Consider the following 19,210-nt stretch of genomic DNA (forward strand, 5'->3'; position numbering starts at 1 on the left):
GTTAATAAATATTATAATAGTGATTATGTTGATAAATGCAGTTCTTTGAGGCAAACTAGAATTTGATCACCTTTATAGTGACACTTTTGATTTTTTACTGTGGTAAAAACTTTATTGTGATGACGGGTTTTTTTACATATCACTGAAAATGAAGCATTTATTAACTAGCTGAAGAAGAGATGCTCCAAAATATGAATTTCACGCTGTGTTTTTCTTTATTTGCAATCTTTTGGTTATAAATTTAAATGTAAAGGAGATCTAAGTAGTGTAAATAATTTACACTACCTTGAAAATTTATTTAGAACTTTTCATAATTTCTATTACATTACAGCTTCAATGTTTAGCTATTTTATATTTGGGAGGTCAGAAATTTCCCAGTTTTTTTCTTGAAAATTTCTAAGTTTGTTCTAGGAAATTTACAACTTTTGAAATTCAGAGCTTTCCGAGTTTTTTCTCAAAAATCTCAAGATTTTTCTTTGAAAACCTTCTGAGTTTTTACTTTTTTAGGTCAGAAATGTTTTTTCCTTGAAAGTTTTTGAGGTTAATCTAACAATTTCTGAGTATTATTTTAGCAAATTTTAAATTTTTGAAACTCAGAAATATCTAAGTGTTTTTCTGTAAAATGATTCATGTTAATCATTTTACAGATTAATATTAATATTATAAATTTGGGAATTATTTTTTCCTCAAAAATTTCCCAGGGTAATCCCAAAGTTCTGGAGTATTTTTCTTTCAGCAAATTTTCAACTTTTGAAATTCTGATATTTCCAAGTTTTTTTTCTAGAAAATTTATAAGCTTAATCTTTAAAAATTCTGGCTTTGTTATAACAAATTTTTGCCCTTTGGAGGTCAGAAATTTAATTTTTTTGTCAAAAAATTCTGAAATCGTTCTCAAATTTTCTGATTTCTTTTGGCAAAAATTTACTCCTCCTCATTTGTTGTTCTGTCTACAGTGGCCCAAATACATTTAAAGAAACAAACGCATTCATTAACTACCTTAAAAACCCAGAGGGCCTTTCTGTGTCCATCAGCCAGAGGTGCACCTGAGTCCATCTGCACGCTGTACACGTCCCATTGGTTCGGATGCGCCGGTCACAATGGCCGACGCCTCCGACTGGATGCTTTACGCGTCAGTTCCACGCACTCAGAGCTCTGATTGGTTGGCTCATGTTCTCGCGTGCCTTCATACATGATAAACCAGTGGTGCTGATGCTGTGACAATGGGAGATATGCACCATCTGAAGTAAGGATCCGGCAGCGGCTGCATGCAGGCTTGACGGACAGCAGAGAAAACATCCCGATAAAGACACAAGGAGGAACCTCCTGGTTCTGCCCGGAGAGGGTGAGTCTTACCCCGGAAACCAAGCTGGCATTCCCGAGCCGTCCAGTAAGCTGTGTTTGGGGCTGGGGGCTGGGGAGCGAGTCTCAGGTACGATAGGCTGGAAATCCTGCTGGCTGCAGCAGCTTCATGGCGTTTAAGGCGTATTTTCTGCATGGCACGCCGAACACAGCACATTGAATCAGCCGCGCTGTTTATTAATGCAGCTGTGAGTCAACGCATCCCTTTGCTGGACTGCATTGCGGAGAGCAAGCCTTGCAGAATATCGCCTAATGATCATTCATATTCGGTTAACACACTGATCTCAAGACCCGATTTCACCTCATCGGTTTGCAGTTTTCACGTGTTTTTCATACTTTGATAATCAGATGAGAACGAGCAAAAACAGTTGCACCTGAAATTTCATCTATTCCAGATTTTTCTGGAGCTGCTGCATGGATTATCACACGTTTGGTTTGATTTGAGTGGGACGTGTTGACACTGAGCACAACAAGCAGATACAGCGTGACTCGGATGCACACAGTTCGCAATAATCGGTTAATCAAACTTTAATTGTAGAGCACTTTTCAAACAAACCAGTGTGACGCAAAGTTGTTTGCACAGATTGGAAAACAGTCATTAAAGAGAGAAGTACTTGAATACATGAATGAATTAACAATATTTAGACAAATCAAAGTATTTTAGAAGATGAGGAACTGAAATACAATGTGTGACATAGGGGCGCCATGCTAGAGAGGGCGCCAAAATTATGAAGGAATAATTATTAATTGTCGGCATTTTCTGTATTTGACAGTTTACTAAGTATTTTTGGTTTAGTTTCTTGTGAAATAATTACCTTGGAACACTTAAATTAAGACAAAACTAACTTACAAGTAACTTTTCAGCACAATGTAGGAGCTTGGTTTAAGTCAATAATTCTAAATATTGATGTAAAGTACAAGCTTTAAGTGAAATAATCTGCCAGTGGACATTTTTCCAATTTAACTTACAAAACGGGAAAAATGTCTTGTTTCAAATATCTATATTAATAAATGATTGACTTAAAAGGATAAAGTTATCTTTCTTGCTGAAAAGTTTCTTGTAAATTAGTTTGCTGTGTGCATGGCGCACACACAGAGGTGACCATGTTACTTTTAAGAGACAGTAATGAGTATGATGATACTGCATGATGACTATATAGTCTCAGTAAGAAAACACAACAAATAAACGGTTTAACTTTTACAGCATAACTCTTCAAGCTGCTCCATAAACCAAGGTTGTTTGGCTTCCATCTGCATCCCCAGTCCAGAGATGGGAGTGTTCAGCCGGCAGAAGTTTTTCCAGGAGCTCACTCATGGCTGCCTGCTGCCTACAGCTCAGCAAGGCCTGGAGCAAGTATGGCAGCTGCTGGTTATCTGCCTGCTGTGTCGCCTGCTCTGGATGTTAGGTGAGCGCTTTGGCTACGTCCACACTGCAGCTCGAAGTGACCCAACTCCGATTTTTATTTATATATTGATTGATTTATTTATTTATGTGCCTGAATGCGACCTGTACCTGATCTTTTCATGACGGTCTTTTTCGAATGCCACCCAGTCTGCTTGGATATCCGATACGTATTCGATCTTTCCTTCTTCTTCTTTTGTGTTTTATTGGCGAACGGCAACCAATATCCAATCCTTTCAAATGTGACCTGATTCTGGTCTTAGATTCAGGAATCCTAAACCTGAGTGAAGTTTGCCCTCCACCTTCTTCAAAACAGACGAAATTGGTGTCAAACGTTTGTGCAGCAAAAACTTTTGTTTGTTCCGCTATCATTCTAAAGATATAAAGAAAAATGTTTTCCAGAGGTACTTAATATATAAATATATTAAATATTTTATATTTAAAATATATATATTAAAATTGTATGTTTTTGTATAGCAAAAATTGTCATTTGTACTGCTGTCATTTTGTAAGTTGCTAACCTATGAATATGAATACTTTAATTTTAACCTGGAAGAAATTCAATTCAAACTTGGTTTTATTTCAATTGAACAGGTTGGTTGACATCTGATGACCCCTAGAACTTTTTTCTTAATATCTTTAAAATGATAGCTGCACAAATAAAAATCTTTGCTGCACAAACTTTTGACACATATTTTGTTTGATTTCATAAATGTGGGGGGGTTGGCTGACCTTTTGACCTTTAACCTTTCATCAATATCTTCAAAGCCGAAGCAGCACAAACGAAAATCTTTGCTGCACAAACGTAGTCGAGTTAATTGACACCCATTTTGTCTGATTTGAAGAAGGTGGGGGGGCTGGTTGACCTTTGAGGACCTCTAGAATAATTTCTTTATATCTTTAAAATGATAGTAGCACAAACTTTTGAGACAAATTTCGTCTGATTTGAAGAAGGTGGTGGGGGGGGCCAACTTCACTCAGGTGAATCACCTCGGTGAGGTCGCGTTCGGCCGACCTGAACGTCGTCACTGATACTCGACCAACGTCACTACTCTGCGCCCCGATACGCAGAACCGGGAGTTAAAACAACAACCATGGCGGACGATAATGAGGATTAAATTGTTAATATGCTGGCTCTGGTTGGACAACAACTTCAAAATCGTTAGCATCCATCTTTACTTCCGCAAACACTGAGCACTTCTTCTTTTCTATTATGGCAGATCGCAAGCAACTTTAAGGTGCATACCGCCACCTACTGTACACGAGTGTGTAGCAACACTACTTTACATCCATTACATTACATTTTTTTATGTTGTATTCTAAAGATAAATAAATAATGCTTTCCTTAATCTGTAAATATCCACTATGTTTTCTTCATTTCACACACTGAGCACTCCTTCTTCTTCTTCGTCTTCTTCTTTATGGCGGCTGGCAAAACACCGAGCACGCTCTGTATGTGTGACGTTATTGCGTCCTCTACTGCGCATGCAGGTCACTTTCAGGTCGTTTGCAGTTCACACGCAAAAAAAATCCGATTTGACAAAGAAAATCGTAATAGGGTCACTTCAGGCTACAATGTGAACGTCAGTCGTTTTGGTGCTGTTTACCCTTTTAAGTTGCTATCTTGTAAATCGGTTTTAAAACTTACTTTATCAGGTCTCCCTTCCTTCGTGAAGCACCTGTGCACGGTGGCGGGAGGTTTCTACACGCTGTACCTGTTCTTTGAGCTCCACATGATCTGGGTCGTCCTTCTCAGCCTGCTTTGCTACCTCTTTCTCTTCCTGTGCCGCCATTCGACCATCCGAGGAACCTTTCTGTCTATAACGGTTCTCATCTACCTGCTTCTTGGGTAAAAATGTCGTTTTCGGATGCCTGAAATATTTGTTTTTCACATAAAGTGGCGTTTGATGGGACTTAACAGAAGTTACACCGCCGCACAAACAAATATCTTAGTAAACTTGAAATAAGACAAAACAATCTAACTTTTCAGTAAGATATAGGAGCATGTTTTAAGCAAATAACTCTGTAATATTGATAAAAAGTACTAGTTCTATTGGTAGATAATTTCACTTATAAGAAGACATTTTTCCCATGTTATAAGTGGAATAATCTGCCAATGGAACTATTACTTTTTCATGAATATTTAAGACTCAGAGTAGAGCTGCTGCTCCTTCACGTCGAGAGGGGCCAGTTGAGGCTCGGGCATCTGGTCAGGATGCCTCCTGGACGCCTCCCTGGTGAGACGTTCAGGTCCCACCGGGAGGAGGCCCGGGGGAAGACCCAGGACATGCTGGAGGGACGATGTCTCTCGGCTGGCCTTGGAACCTCCAGAGGAGCTGGAAAAAGTGGCTGGGGAGAGGGAAGTCTGGGCCTCCCTTCTGAAGCTGGACCCTGGATAAGCAGAAGAAAATGGATGGATGGATGAGTATTTAAGAATTATTGATTTAAAACAAGCACCTATGTCTTTGTGAAATGTCACTTATAAGTTACTTTTGTCTTATTTCAAGTGAACTAAGATATTTGCACTAGAAATGAGACCAAAAATACTTAGTATGTGGTAAGATTTTGTGTTTTCACAATGTGGACAAACATTAAAATGTTAGTATTTTTATCTACCTTGATCAGGGAGCTGCACATGATGGATACCACCAACTGGCACAAAATGAGAGGTAATGCAGAGTCTGTTTATCTTGCTAACGAGCGAAAATGTTACAGTTGTAATTTGTAATCTGTGTAGGTTCACAGATGGTGGTGGCCATGAAAGCTATCTCCTTGGCTTTTGATCTGGACAGAGGAGTTGTGACCAATGTTCCCTCACCCATCGAGTTCATGGGCTACATTTACTTTGTGGGCACCGTCATCTTTGGGCCCTGGATCAGCTTCAACAGCTACAAAGAAGCTCTAGAAGGACGTAAGTTGGTAAGTTTGAGGCAGTAAGCCTTAAGTGTTGGAAAATATTTAGAGATTTTCACACACAGTTAGCTTATAGGTGTGAGTTTCTGAAATTTTGTTTTTAGACACTATTATGGTGGGTAGAGTGCTCAATAAATGGTACTCAAGTAAGAGTAGCACTACTTCAATGTATTTTTATTCAAGTAAAAGTTAAAAGTAACCGTCCGAGAAATTATTCAAGGTAGAGTAAAAAGTATTTAGTAAAAAGTCTGCTGAGGTACTGAGTAACTGATCAACTTATCGATCATTTTATGTTTAAAAACTACATCACCAGATGGATCAAAATATAAATTTAAGTGGAAATTTGGTATTTTAAGGACAAAAATGACAATAATTTATAAAAAAAAAAAATAACTAAATCAAACAAAATACTTTTTTTCAAATCTGCTGCTTTCAATAAAAAAAACTTAGAAAACTTCAACAAAAACCACAAGTCTGTCTGGTGAAGTTTTGATTAAAGCATGTTGGTTTTTCATTCAGTGGGTTGAAAATCCAGAATTTTTACTCAAGTAAGAGTAGAAATACTTCATAATAAAATTACCCAAGCAAAAGTAAAAAGTATAGCGTAGTAAAATACTAATAAAAGTAAATGTTTTTCAAAATAGTTACTCAAGTAAATGTAACTAGTTACATGTGACGACTCTGACAACACATAGCATGGCACCAGCACACAGATCTGGGTTGTTCTGACCTGTGGCTGCACTGCGCCCCATGCTGACTAACTGCATCTGCAACACATAAAATAATTATTTACGTTGGGCTGAAAGAAAACAAAGATTACAGTCCAGACTTTTTGAATCTAAATAACTCAAAATGTTGTTGCGTTGACTTATTGTTGGTTTTGTCAGTCACTTTTACCAAAACAGCAACTCTCTTTTTATTAGGATGAACAACAATAAGTCTGTTAAGAGACTAATGATTTTATTTCAGGTAGAATATATTAAGATGTTTTGTTAGAAATACTCTACCAAATTTCAAAATTAAAAGACACTTTCTGTTGGTCTAATGGCAAAAAAAAAAATCTTCAATAGAAAAGAGTGAATTGGTGCATTATTATTTTTTTAGCCTGGACAAAACGTACCAAGTTAAAGTCAGCTTTAACTGGTTTCTTCTTCACAGAGTTTAGGATGGATTTTAAAAGTGTCTCTTAGCTGGGTGAAGAGCCAGATCTGCCTTGTCGTTTCCAACTGCGTGGCTCCCTACCTCTTTCCCTACTTTATCCCCATCTATGGAGACAAGCTCCTACGAAGGCGAGTGACACACAGAGCTACGTTTAAATGAGTTATAGCCTAAGTTTTCTATGAGTTAATGCTAGTGTCGCCTGTTGTGTTTACAGCAAAAAGAGGAGGAAGATCAGGTGAGTAATGGTCCAAAGCTCTCCTGGTCAGTCTCATCATTGTAGATGATTTAGTTGCATGGTGGTTCTGTTAACCGGTTGTTACCGTCCTTCATGTGCACCAGGGTTTCCTATTTTCCATTTCATCACCTAGAATCATCGCACGAAAAGACAATGTAATCTTGTTTTCTGTTTCCTCATGCTCTCCCAGAGGCTCACTGGCAAAGTATGTTGTTTATTCCTGTTGCATAGTCAGTAAAGTTGGACTTTAGCTGTAATTGGATCATAACAACCATCTATATGTTCCTGGTTTGCGTTAGGTGGCTGCTGGCATATGAGAACACAATGTCTTTCCACTTCAGCAATTACTTTGTCGGCTACCTGAGCGAAACTACTGCGACTCTCGCCGGGGCAGGTTTTACGGAGGAGAAAGAGAACCTCAAATGGTGAGAAATCATTCACCTCCTTTAAATTTGACCTGTTATTTGTGCTTGAACAGGTTAGGTTAGGGCCTTACAGTACATGTTCATTACATTTGTTCCACAAAATCATTATTGGGTAAAAAGATTTTAGTCTGCTCAGTTCTGCCTATTTTGAGCTGTTTTAGGGCATCTAGTCACTTTAAATCCATACAACTTGCTTCTGGCCACGACCCCCCTACTCTACGTTTACACTCGCATGAGAAAATGACTGAAGACAGATGTGCAATTATTCAACCGTACGTCTTTGAAAAGCATTAATAGAGCCTCCTGGACAACCAACAAAACATTTGTCTTTTCCGGCAGCCATTGTACAGCACATACAGAGGTAAAACCAGCTGGTCAAATGTGCTGGAACGCCACTTGAGTTGCTAGGTAACAGATCTGAGCTTGGCTGGGGTTGCTAGGTAACGGGGCACTGCCCAAAGATTGTGACTTGAGGATTTTGAAGCGATTAATTTTTCAGAAACCAAAAAACATCAACTTATTGCCAAGAAATGTCGAGCAGTTGGGTTGTTTTTAAAAGCAGTAGAAAACCAAATGGACCGAAAAGGATAGAAAATGTGCAAAATGTGAATTTACCCTAATTGTTTCCATTTAAGACAAGAAAAAAAGCATCCATCTGTTTTACTTAATTCCTGTCAAACTCCAGCGGGTTTCCGTTTTGCGTTGCAGGGATCTGAGCGTGTCCCAGCCGCTCCATGTGGAGTTTCCCCGCTCCATGGTGGAGGTGGCGACGTGGTGGAACGTGCCCATGTCCCGCTTTCTGTACACATGTGAGTGGCTGTCAGCTGGACTGATTCATGTTAATATGAGGTCACCTATGCAGTCAGGAAATGTTCAGTTTTAAAGGTCTCAATAATTATGGAAATAGAAATGAATATAGGAATTTCACTCATATCTATATTTTGTTTTCTTTCTTTTGTCCCTTCTCTAGTTTGTTCTTTCTTTTTTCCTTTCTGTCTTATCCTTTTTCTTTTATTGCTTCTGTTGTTTGTTTCTTAGCTCTTTATTTCATTCTTTCTCTTCTTTTTTTCTTTTTGTTCTTTATTCTTCCTTGCTTTCTTTTTTCCTTGCTTCTTTTTGTGTCTTTTCTTTCTTTTTTCAATTCTGTTGTCTTTTTAGTTAATTCTTTAACCTTTAGTCATTTTTGTCATTTTTTCTTTTGTCATTTCTCTTGTTTGTTCTTCTATATTTTAGTTCTTTCTCTCTTTTTCTTCCTTTCTTTACCGTACTTTTTCTTTCTTTCATCCTTCCTTTCTTTCTGCCTTGCTATCTTTTGTTTGTTCATCTGTTCTTACTTTCATCCTTTCCTTCTTTTCTCCTTTTTTCTCTCTTCTTTCTTATAGAGTATGTTTTTTATTTTATTTTCAGGCTTCATATTCAGATCCTGCCTCCATAATGTTTTTTTAGATGTTTGTATTTAATGTTGGACCACATAAACTTAACCTCTGGATATTTGGGTCGGGTGTCTTGTATTCTTCTCTCAGATGTTTTCAAGAGTGCCGTTAAATTCGGGACGTTCACTGCCGTCATGGTGACGTACATCGCCAGTGCCCTCTTACATGTGAGTTTATATAACTTTATCTTATTTTAAACGTCTTTGTGTCAACAAGATTGTTGAAGTCTTTGTATATTTCAGGGTCTAAGCTTCCATCTGGGTGCAGTTCTGATATCTCTGGGGTTCATTACGTACGTGGAGCACGGTAAGAGCCGAACTAATGGTTCGTCTTCTCCACGTGAAAACATTTCCATTTACAGGAAGTATTGAACTGCTTCCGTTCAATGCATGTCTGAAGAGAGTCTGTCATTTGTTTATTTTTTCTGAGGCATTGACTCTGTTTTATTTCAGTTTTTCGGAAGAGGCTTGCCGCCATATTTAACGCGTGCGTGCTTTCTAGGAAATGTCAGCCAAACTGCAGTCACCAAAACAAAAAGGTAAATCGTTTGCAATGCGGCGTTATGTGTTCATATTTTTTGTTGCTCTTCAACTAGAAGAAAATAAATTAATTAAAAATATAACTAGAAAACAAACTCACATCTCAGCTCCCCAAAGTCAACCAAAAAAAACCAAAACCTCAGATACCCATATTCATCATCGAAGCAAAACATCTTCGTAACAGGCACCATCAGTTGGGTAAAACCTCAGAGTTTTTTGTAAAACTTCTGTGTAGATCCTCGTAAAGTTCATTTAATTTTCTGAAGCTTTAAATTTTACTTGTTAAATTGTCTGTTTTAGCTACTTTTTCAATGCCTGTTTAAACCACAGTTATGCTGAACCAAAGAAGAGCACAAGTTTCAATCGTCAGGTTTTTGTTTTAACCGAACATCAAATTAATTTGTTGTCGTTTTTTTAGATCTGCTTTTCCCTTCACTGTATTCAGAAATATAACAATGAAATCGCTCGTTTGTTGTTGCTGCATTGATTGTCGAGCAACACTTAACAATACCAGACTATCACATTTGGAAACATGAGATCTTACTCTTGATGTGTGACTAAACAAGCATGAATGTCATATTGTAATGCCTACATGGAGTGCTGGAGTGAAAATACAGTAATTTGTTGCTGTTCTTGATTATTTCAGTAATTTACTGAAATGTTTCCCAGCAAAAACATTCTTAAAGATAACATACTTTAGTTTGGAAATAAATATTTATTTCAAGATGCTGCCATATATATGCTGCATTTCTTTCTGTAATTACATTCGTTAGCTTATGCAGACTAAGTTATGTTATTATGGATCACATACTTTAAAATAACACATCCAGTCAAGGCTGCATGAGATCCAGAGTTGCCTACCATAATGCTTTCTCTGTTTGCAGAAGCTGTGGGTGTATATGATTAACATAGCATTTTCTGCTTTGGCAATGCTTCACTTGACATATCTGGGCTCTGTGTTCAACTCCAGCGTGGACTACATGGAGGAGAATGAGGTGAGATGAGAGACTGCTGCTCCACTGAGGAAATGCACATTTTGCTGCAGTAAAACAGCATCTGAAGTGAAAGAAACAGAGAAAATTTAGTTTAATAAACAGCTAAACAGACACTGCTGCGCTGCAGGTGATGTGAATCTGTGATTTAACCTTTTTTGTGTTTTCCTCTAAAACTGTCAGAAGTGGGCAGAGCACCCAGAAATTGTACTCAAGTAAGAGTAGCACTACTTCAACATATTTTTACTCAAGTAAAAGTAAAAAGATGACATTCAGGAAATGGCTCAAGAAAGAGTAAAAAAGTATTTAATAAAAAGTCTACTCGAGTACTGAGCAACCGATCAAATTAATCATTTAATATTTAGAAATTACATCATCACTTGGAGCAGAATGTAAAGTCGAGTTGAAATTTTTGGTATTTTAAGGACAAAAATGACAATAATTTATAAAAATGACAATAAATAATAAAATCAGGCAAAAATAATAATAAATCTTTCAATATAAACTGCAGGTGTGTCTGCACCTGGTGAATTTTGTTTATTTTTCATTCAGTGGGTAGAAAATCCAGAAATGGTTCTCAAGAAAGTAGTGATACTTCATAATAAAATTACTCTAATAAAAGTAAAACGCACTTTGACTTTAAGATCGGGAGCACATTAGCTTTATTTCTTCTTCTGTGGTATTGTTAAATTGTTTGCACCTCTTTTATTTTGTCCTGCTGGAGAGAGGTGGGTGTCGTTTATAATTTTTTTATCTAAATACATCCAGTTTATATTTATTAGGTTGGTTTTGGACACTCGTGGGTGTCCAGATACTGTGATTCTCCTTTGTAGAATAATCCAAAGAAACAATGGAGCTCTTTCTCAGTGTCGAACATTTAATTTCTTTTCCGCTACTCAATCCGCTGTTACCGAACGTTCGCTCTTCTCCCCCATCCGGGGAGCCTTTCAAAATAAAACATTTTACGTTTTCATAACTCCAATTTTCATTCTTACAATTGTAATATTTAAATCCATTCCTTTAAGTGAATGTCTAAGTTAACTAACAATTGTAAAGTAGCAGGAATTAACTTTAGCTTTGTATAGGACTTGGAGCGGCCGCCCATGTCATAGTTGTTTTCTTTTTGTTCTTGTCAGAATAAAATGAGAAACCATCCATTCGTCACAGCCTAATTTTGAATAAAACCAGCCAAATGCAGAAAGGGTCCGGGTCCACACGCCTACATTTGTAGTGGACCTGTGTATGAAACGGCATTAGCCTAACTTTAATTTGATTTTTGCGGAAATCTCACACCAACATCAGTGAAAATCTTTCGCTTCTCCTTTTAGAGAAGGACGGTGACATGTTTGAGTCGGCGCGCGCATCTTTTTAAAGATCTTCGGTGGCTCTATTTATACAGCTCTGTAAATAAATACTTTACAAATGTAAATACTTTACATTTGTAAAATATTTATAGAGGAATGCTACGTAGCTTTAAGCTGCGTTTACACTGCAGCCTTAATTGACCCAATTCCGATTTTTTTTCATGACAGTCTTTTTCGAATTGGACCCGGGCTACTTGGATATCCGATAAATATCAGATCTTTCAAATGTAACCAGAATCTTAACGGTCTGGTCGCCTCCGGCCGAACGGAACGTCATTGATACTCGACAAACGTCACTATTCTGCGCCCTGATGCTCGCAAGCGGGAAGAAAAACAAGCATGGCGGACGATAGTGAGGATTAAGTTGTTAATATGCTGTTTCCGGTCGGACAATAACTTTAAAATAGTAAGCTATGCTCCATTGTTAGCATCCAATTTTACTTCCGCAAACTCTGAGCACTTTTCTTCGTCTTCTTCTTTATGGCGGTTGGCAAAACACTGAGCACGCTCTATGTGTGACGTTATTGCGCCCTCTACTGCGCATGCGGGACACTTTCAGGTTGTTTACAGTACACGCTGGAGATAACATACAAGTCGGAAGTGTGAACGAGCACGCCAAAAACAATCCGATTTGACAAAAAAATCGGAATTGGGTCACGTCAGGCTGCAGTGTGAACGTAGTCTATGACGCGTGATTTATGTCATCGCCTCCTGCAGGACGAGATCACCCACCACACCATCCAGAAGTGGTCTGAACTGAGCTGGGCGAGCCACTGGGCCACGTTCGGGTGCTGGATTCTATACCGCCTCATTCTCTAACAACTAGTGAAGCAACTAGAAGAAGAGAGAAGCAATAACGAGAAGCAGGTTTTTCCACTTTTCTGTACTGTGACTTCATCCTGCATCAGACTTGCAGTTTTCAGGTTGTGCTGTATTTGGGTCGGGGAATGATATTCTAACCTTCTGGGGACTGGTTTTGATAACCGTGAAAAGAAAAAGACAGACCGCAGCGCCTTTTTTTCTCTCCCTTTTGTCTGTTTCACATTCTTTTTTTTTTTTTATCTGAGGCTCAGTCATCATGGCCTCCTGTTGTGGCAGCGTTTACCTCTGTCTCACTGTGACTCACAATCAATAACTATCAGCATGGCGGACACGTGACGGTGCGCGTGAGGCAGACGTCCCCTGGTGGCCACAGCCCACCATGTCAACTGTTTCCTGGTCACGCAAAGCCTCGTAAAACTTTTCACATTTAGTGGGATTTTACGTCTTATCCCAAGATAAAGAAGGGCAGAATTATGAAGTGAAAGAAAAATTTGGGATGTAATTTCAGCTGCAAGTCAATTTGGTTTGCATCAAATTAAGTTTTTGTTCGTTCTTATTTGCAAAATAGCTCGATCTAAATCAGAGAACAGCTTTAAATTTGGACTTTAACTAGGACATTCTAGAATATTTGTATGATTTGATCCAAGGGTTCACCCAGTCGTTTAATATCCTAGAAAATTCTTACATTTTAGTTATGGTTTGGAAAATGTTAGATATGCAAACTGCACAGTTTTCTAATAAAGTAAAATCTAATGTTTGATTAAAAGCCTAAATTTGGCAAGTTTAACCATTATTAACAGCTAAAACTAGATATTTTATATACCTAACAAAAAGACGTGTTTTTTCAGACTGAGGTAAGTGAAATCAGAATAAACGTATCTCGTTTAGAGAATTACCCAAATTATTTCTAGTTGCTGAGTAGCAGAAAGCTTAGCAAGAACATTTTTAGAGATTTTATTTTTTAAATTTTCTTTATATATGGTGTTTTAAGCATTTAGTTTGAGCAGGAAATTTACCATAACATGATTTGTTTGTTTGAATTGTTCCAATGTAATGAAGATTTTTTTTATTACCAATTGCTCCATGTCTAAAAATAAAAGCTGGCTCATATTTTAAATATTAAATAAAATTCTTGAAATTTGTGGACTTAATTTTATTTAATTTTTTGTTAAATTAGTGTTTTAGTCTTAGACCTGCCAGGTGTAAGAGCTGAAGCTGAGGGAGACACTTCAAAACATAAAATATAGTTATATTTTAGTTTATATTGTTTATTGTAATAAAGTGAAGTAGGGATAGATTATATAATAATAAATTGAAATTCATTTTGTTCATTTGTGGTGTTTTTATATCCAACGTTTGGTGCTGGGAAAGTTTAAAAACTTACCTGGAAAATCATTGAAAAGGATTTGCTCTACATATTTTTTCCCATTAATTCTGACCGATGCATCCCCCCAGCATGCTGCTGCCACCACCACCATGTTTCATAATGCTGATTATTCATTAATGTTTTGTAACAAACGCCTAAATTATTCACAGAAACGACACAAAACAGAATAAAATAAACTTGTTTTTGGGTCTTTGTTAAATATTTTCCTTCCACTTCATAATTAGAATGAAGTCTCACATTTGTCACATTTGCAATGTGACAAATGTGAGACGTTTCAAGACATTCCCTAGTCTTCTGTCCTCAACAAATCTAATTAAATGTCCAGAATCAATAATGCAGTTTCCTGTCTCTCTGTGATATATTTTTTAAATTTCTCCCAGCCAGCCTGCGTTGTGGCTGCTTGTTTGCGGTTCTGTCAGGAAGACAAATCAAAACCCACAGAATTGAATTTTTTATGAACCCTGGTGGGCAGGTGGATCATGGCTAAAGGAGACAGCCAGACACTCTGGCAGCTGTAACCAGTCAATTGTGTGGAGCTGCTTCCAATTTAAACTACAAGAACACAGGAAAAGCAGCGCACGTCTCTTTCTCCTCCTAGGAACCAACAAAGACTTTATTTACTGAATTCAACAAGCACATATAATTACTAGACTGCATTTTTACCACTAACTAATTTTGTGATTTTTAGATATATTAACGGTTTTAGATGATTCAATCAGATTTTTTTTTACCAGTGTAGTATCCTGATGGTGTTTTTTTTCTTTCTTTTTTTTTTTTTTTTTGGTCTGACTTGAATTATGTCCTTAAAAATGTGATTTTGATTTTTTTTTTTCTCCTCTTCCTTCTATATATTATAACTTAAGAATCAGGGTATTTGAGATGTATTAACAAAAATTCTCTTTCAGCTTTGTGTAAACTAAAATAAAATTATTCATTATTCTACACCAATTTTTACTTAATAGGTGCTTGTAATGATTTACCACCTGATGAAAGAGTATGAGTGTGTGCATCAGAAAATGAAGATTTGGTGTTAGATATGACCTTTTGTTGACGTGCCAAGTTTCTGCTGTAGTGCCACTCAGTATAATAACCACTGTAAATACCTTATATTTGCTTTATATTTGTGTTTTGTCCCAAAATATGTAAAACCCAACGGCATACCTGTGATATTTTTATAAAATTTTACATGAAACGTCAAGATGCAGTCCTTGTTTTGATTTAGTGAATCTCAATAAAGTAGAATCTCACTGAAAATTTATTTAATTTTGATACTACAATTCAAAATGGATTCAAACACAGATTGTTAAAATACAAACTATATATTTAATTTGGATTCTTCTGAAAATGTATTTTCCAAAAGTGTAAGATAAGACTAAAGGCAAATTTTATAACACTGATGTGGACATTGATCCAGCTGGAAAATTAAGTCAGCATATCGATGAAGCTTCTCAGCAGAGAAAAAAAAACATCTCATTGTTATATCTGCTCTGATTTTGGTCTTGATATGAAAAAAGCAAAACCAGCAGGTGACATGATGGCACCACAAATGTTTACCTACAGAAACAACACTGTTAGAAATATCTCATTACTTTATTAATTTAATTCAGAAATGTCCTCCCTGTCGGACATTTTAAAATTATTTAAAGATTTCTTTAAATTGATCTGAAAAGAGGATTTTTAACCACGGAGCAGCAATTTACCGATGTTTGCTTGATTGTTGCGGCTTAAAACGACTGATTAAGCAGCATCTTTTTCAAACAACAGCGATTTTTAAGCTTTACTTTTGCAATTGTAAAAGTAAAGCTTACAAAAAAATAATTAACTTTATCATTATTATTCCGGGCATCAGCTAACAAGGGATATACAGTAAAATTGGTAACAACATTAGTAACCTTGCGAACAACCGTAAGTCGTAAAACAGGAAGTTAAATAAAAACGAGCCAAGGGGATTGGTCAACATTCGGCCGAGTCGCAGTGATTGGTCAGAAAAGGAAAAAATGGCGAAAACGTTAAAGTGATTGGTCAGATTTTCGGAACACTTACGATAAAGTTGGTTTGACCAGATATTATTAAGAGGAATAAATAAAATAGAGCAATAGTATTAAATTAAAACTGTCTTATTTAGTTCACTTGTATTGTTTTTATTTACATTGCTGGAAAAGTTTAAAACTTACCTTGAAAATGCTTGAAAAGTGCTTGATTTTTACCTTGGGAAAAGTTTACAAACCCAGTTTAAATGTAGAAATCTTTTTCGAGATATAGTTTATTTATTGAAATCATATATGCAGTTTCGTCTGACTCTGTATTACTGCTATTGTAATAATTTTTGAGTTTGAATACCTCAGTTAATAATTAATCGATTACAAAATTAGCCAATGATTAATGATTTGATTTGTCACGATTAATCCAATTAATCATTTCTGCTCGAGTTTTAGTTTACCTTGTCCCTGCTGTACAATGTAGAATGCTAAGACCAGATATTAATAACAGTAATAAATTACAACATATAATAGTGAATTGGAACAGTCTTCTTTACTCGTATTGTTTTTGCTTCCAGTGTGTGTGCTGGAAAAGTTTGAAAACGTACATTGAAAGTGCTTAAAATTTACTGTGGGAAAAGTTTACAAACTCAATTTAAATCTATATTTTTTCAATAAAAATGTATAATGTATGCTAATGTATGTAACTAGTACATTATACTAGGTCTATCATGGCTATTAATTTTAACCTTACAGGAGTAACAAATAATAATAATAATAATTTATTCAAATCAATTTATTCAAACTATATATGCAGTTTTGACTTAATTAAAACTGTAATTGTGTTTTGTCCCTAAATATCTAAAACGCATACAGTAACATAATTACTGCTCTTATAATGTTAATTTTAAGTCTGTTACTTGAAGTAGCGATTAATCGTTTATTAAATTACCTGATGATTATTTCAACAATCGATTAATTTGATTAATTGTCTCAACCATACAATAAAGGAGTCATTTACTAAGATGTTAAATCACTATATCAGCCGGGTGTAATAAATATTCTTTATTTGAAATAGTATTTACAAAAAGAATGGATGAACTATTTGCATAAAGGAGGAATTAGTCTGATCCAGTCTGTTTCTTCACATCCAGTGAGGAAGAGTTTGGGTTAGACAGGCTGAGAGGAGCAGATGGTGATGGATGGAAATCAGGTCTGCCTTGTGCCTCTCTGTGGGGGAAAGCAGATGTTGTATTGCAGGGCTGCACAGCGGCTTGAGAAGGGAAGGTTGGCTCAGCCCCGTCTCCCCTGAGGACCCCCATGTTTACGACGACAGGACCCCAGCAGCGTCTCCAAAGCCATCTTCACAAACGCCTGGAAGTTATTGCTTCTCTCCCTTCGGCTGTCCTGCGAGGGGACAAAACGGAGACAGATACCTTCACTGGGAACACAGCGGGCTTTACTACTTCCTGTACTACAAAGTCGTTTACGTCATCGTCTGGATTTTGGTAAATGCTTACCTCCTTGCTTCTTGTTATCATCTCCTTTCTGATCACCTTTTTTCGGCTGTTCTTTAGGACTCTGAGGTTGCTGTAAAATTAAAACTCAAGTAAAAATCATAAAAAATGTTAAATATTTTCATTTTGAATGTTGCGCAGGGCCGGTCAGAGCCTTTTTGGGGCCCTAAGCAGCTTTTTTAGTGGCCCTCTGTTTGAAAAACCCTAAAACACTCTGTTTTGTCAGGATTGATAATTTCACCATTTTCTCCACTGTTTGTTCAATAAAAGCCTCAATAAATGCCAATAAATTCGAAAATATTACTAACTATGTGCAGGTTAGTAATAAAATGAACACTTCTTTATGTGACTAGTGTAATAAAGGAGGAAGTTATGAATGGGAATGTTTTTTCAAGAGCATTGTTTGTGTTTGTGGGGCTATAATTGCTGTGACACATGCAGTTCCCTGAAGAATATTTAATAAATAGTTTTAATTGTCACTTTTATCGTTATCACAAAAGTACTGCAAAATATCACAATAAGTCTTTAAGTTCATATCGCCCACCCCTGTGTCTATACAGTAAAACTGATTAATTGAAATATAAAAGTGAGTATTTACCTTGGTAGCTGACTTCTTGTCCGACTTATTACCTGGATGTGGTTAAATTACAAGATGTGATTAACAAAATGTACAATACAGCTAAAGTTTATTTAATTTTAGCTTTGATTTAGTGTTCAAATAATAATAATAACAACAATAATAATAAACTATTTTCCAAAATTATCGCGGTCCGTATTGCTCACCTTTCGTTCCTGGCATGTTGGCTGTTCTCCAGAGTCTTTGCTCTTTTGTGTTTTTTATTTGGAGGGGAAACGCACTGCTTAATGTGCTGCCCGAGTCGGCCATTTATGGGCCGTGCTTGTGAATGGCTCCGTCACTGGGGCCCCTTCGAGAAAGAGCAGCGAGAACAAGCAAAGAGCGCGGTCAGCTGAGCAGCGTGTCCCCCGGCTCTGCGGGTCTTTGCTGAGCCAGGCGAAACCTCCTAAAATCGCCATTGTGAACTTACTGGAACTGGGCGCTCACCCTTTGTTTGAGGCAAGTAAGGATTCCCATTGTGGTAAATTATATTTTATTCCACCGAACTGAATCAAGTGCGGTCTGACATATAAAAGTACTTCTAATGCTATCAGAATTGTACTGGATTGTACTGTATATGAAGTTTTGTTGGCGTAGACTAGAGTATCCAAAAATTGAAAGATTAGCACTACTTTAACATATTTTACTCAAGAAAAAGTAAAAAGTAGCTGTCCAAAACATTAAGAGTAAAAAATATTTGGTAAAATACTTGTCTTTCAAGCTGTACTGATGAAAGCGCCAAAAATTACATAATCAGACACTCCAAAATACAAACTTATGTGGAAACGTTTGGTATTTAAAATATCAAAATGAACATAAGTTATATAAATAACTTAACAAAACAATAATGATGATTTTGTAATTATTAAATAACATAATTACAAAATAAAACATCAGGAAAAACAAAAAAGCACATTGATATAATTTAGCTATTTGCAGGACAAAAGTGGTTTGATTTGATTGATGAAATAAGGAAATAACAGGCCACATAAAAACTTGACTGGATTGGAGGGCTTTGAGTTTGACACAAAAATCAATTAATCGCATAATAAATTAAAATGAGCTC

General features: G+C 36.6%; 1 protein-coding gene and 1 long non-coding RNA gene across 5 annotated transcripts; one reads left to right on the forward strand and one right to left on the reverse strand.

The window, feature by feature from the left end:
- The first annotated feature begins 1,158 nt into the window (after positions 1–1,158).
- LOC122832196 (protein-serine O-palmitoleoyltransferase porcupine-like) lies at positions 1,159–15,224 on the forward strand. Of its 4 annotated transcripts, none has more exons than XM_044118733.1 (15): positions 1,159–1,342; positions 2,623–2,765; positions 4,418–4,610; positions 5,387–5,430; positions 5,499–5,680; positions 6,833–6,963; positions 7,050–7,070; positions 7,261–7,275; positions 7,370–7,495; positions 8,204–8,304; positions 9,019–9,095; positions 9,171–9,234; positions 9,381–9,466; positions 10,352–10,462; positions 12,541–15,224. In XM_044118733.1, exons 2-15 carry the CDS (start codon positions 2,630–2,632, stop codon positions 12,640–12,642), a joined length of 1,389 nt encoding a protein of 462 aa, XP_043974668.1. In that variant the 5' UTR covers positions 1,159–1,342; positions 2,623–2,629; the 3' UTR covers positions 12,643–15,224. The 4 variants fall into 4 exon arrangements, with proteins under 4 accessions (XP_043974668.1, XP_043974678.1, XP_043974683.1 ...); XM_044118723.1 differs by having other exon boundaries at positions 1,160–1,342; positions 2,564–2,765; XM_044118743.1 differs by lacking the exon at positions 7,261–7,275 and having other exon boundaries at positions 2,564–2,765.
- Positions 15,225–17,114: 1,890 nt separating this feature from the next.
- LOC122832305 lies at positions 17,115–18,376 on the reverse strand. The gene is made up of 4 exons (XR_006370827.1): positions 18,312–18,376; positions 18,127–18,158; positions 17,532–17,601; positions 17,115–17,418 (listed from the first exon to the last, which is right to left on the reverse strand). It is a non-coding gene; the product is annotated as an uncharacterized LOC122832305 (long non-coding RNA).
- Positions 18,377–19,210: the final 834 nt, after the last annotated feature.

This window comes from Gambusia affinis, linkage group LG01 (genome assembly GCF_019740435.1).
Source record: "Gambusia affinis linkage group LG01, SWU_Gaff_1.0, whole genome shotgun sequence".
NCBI classification, from domain to species: Eukaryota; Metazoa; Chordata; class Actinopteri; order Cyprinodontiformes; family Poeciliidae; genus Gambusia; species Gambusia affinis.

What these genes read in the sequence shown, in the direction of transcription:
- LOC122832196 (XM_044118733.1), top strand. Translation starts at nt 2,630, where the DNA reads ATGGGAGTGTTCAGCCGGCAGAAGTTTTTCCAGGAGCTCACTCATGGC. An exon ending in CTCATCTACCTGCTTCTTGG is followed by an intron (nt 4,611 to 5,386) that starts GTAAAAATGTCG and finishes TACCTTGATCAG; the next exon opens with GGAGCTGCACATGATGGATA. An exon ending in GGAGACAAGCTCCTACGAAG is followed by an intron (nt 6,964 to 7,049) that starts GCGAGTGACACA and finishes TTGTGTTTACAG; the next exon opens with CAAAAAGAGGAGGAAGATCA.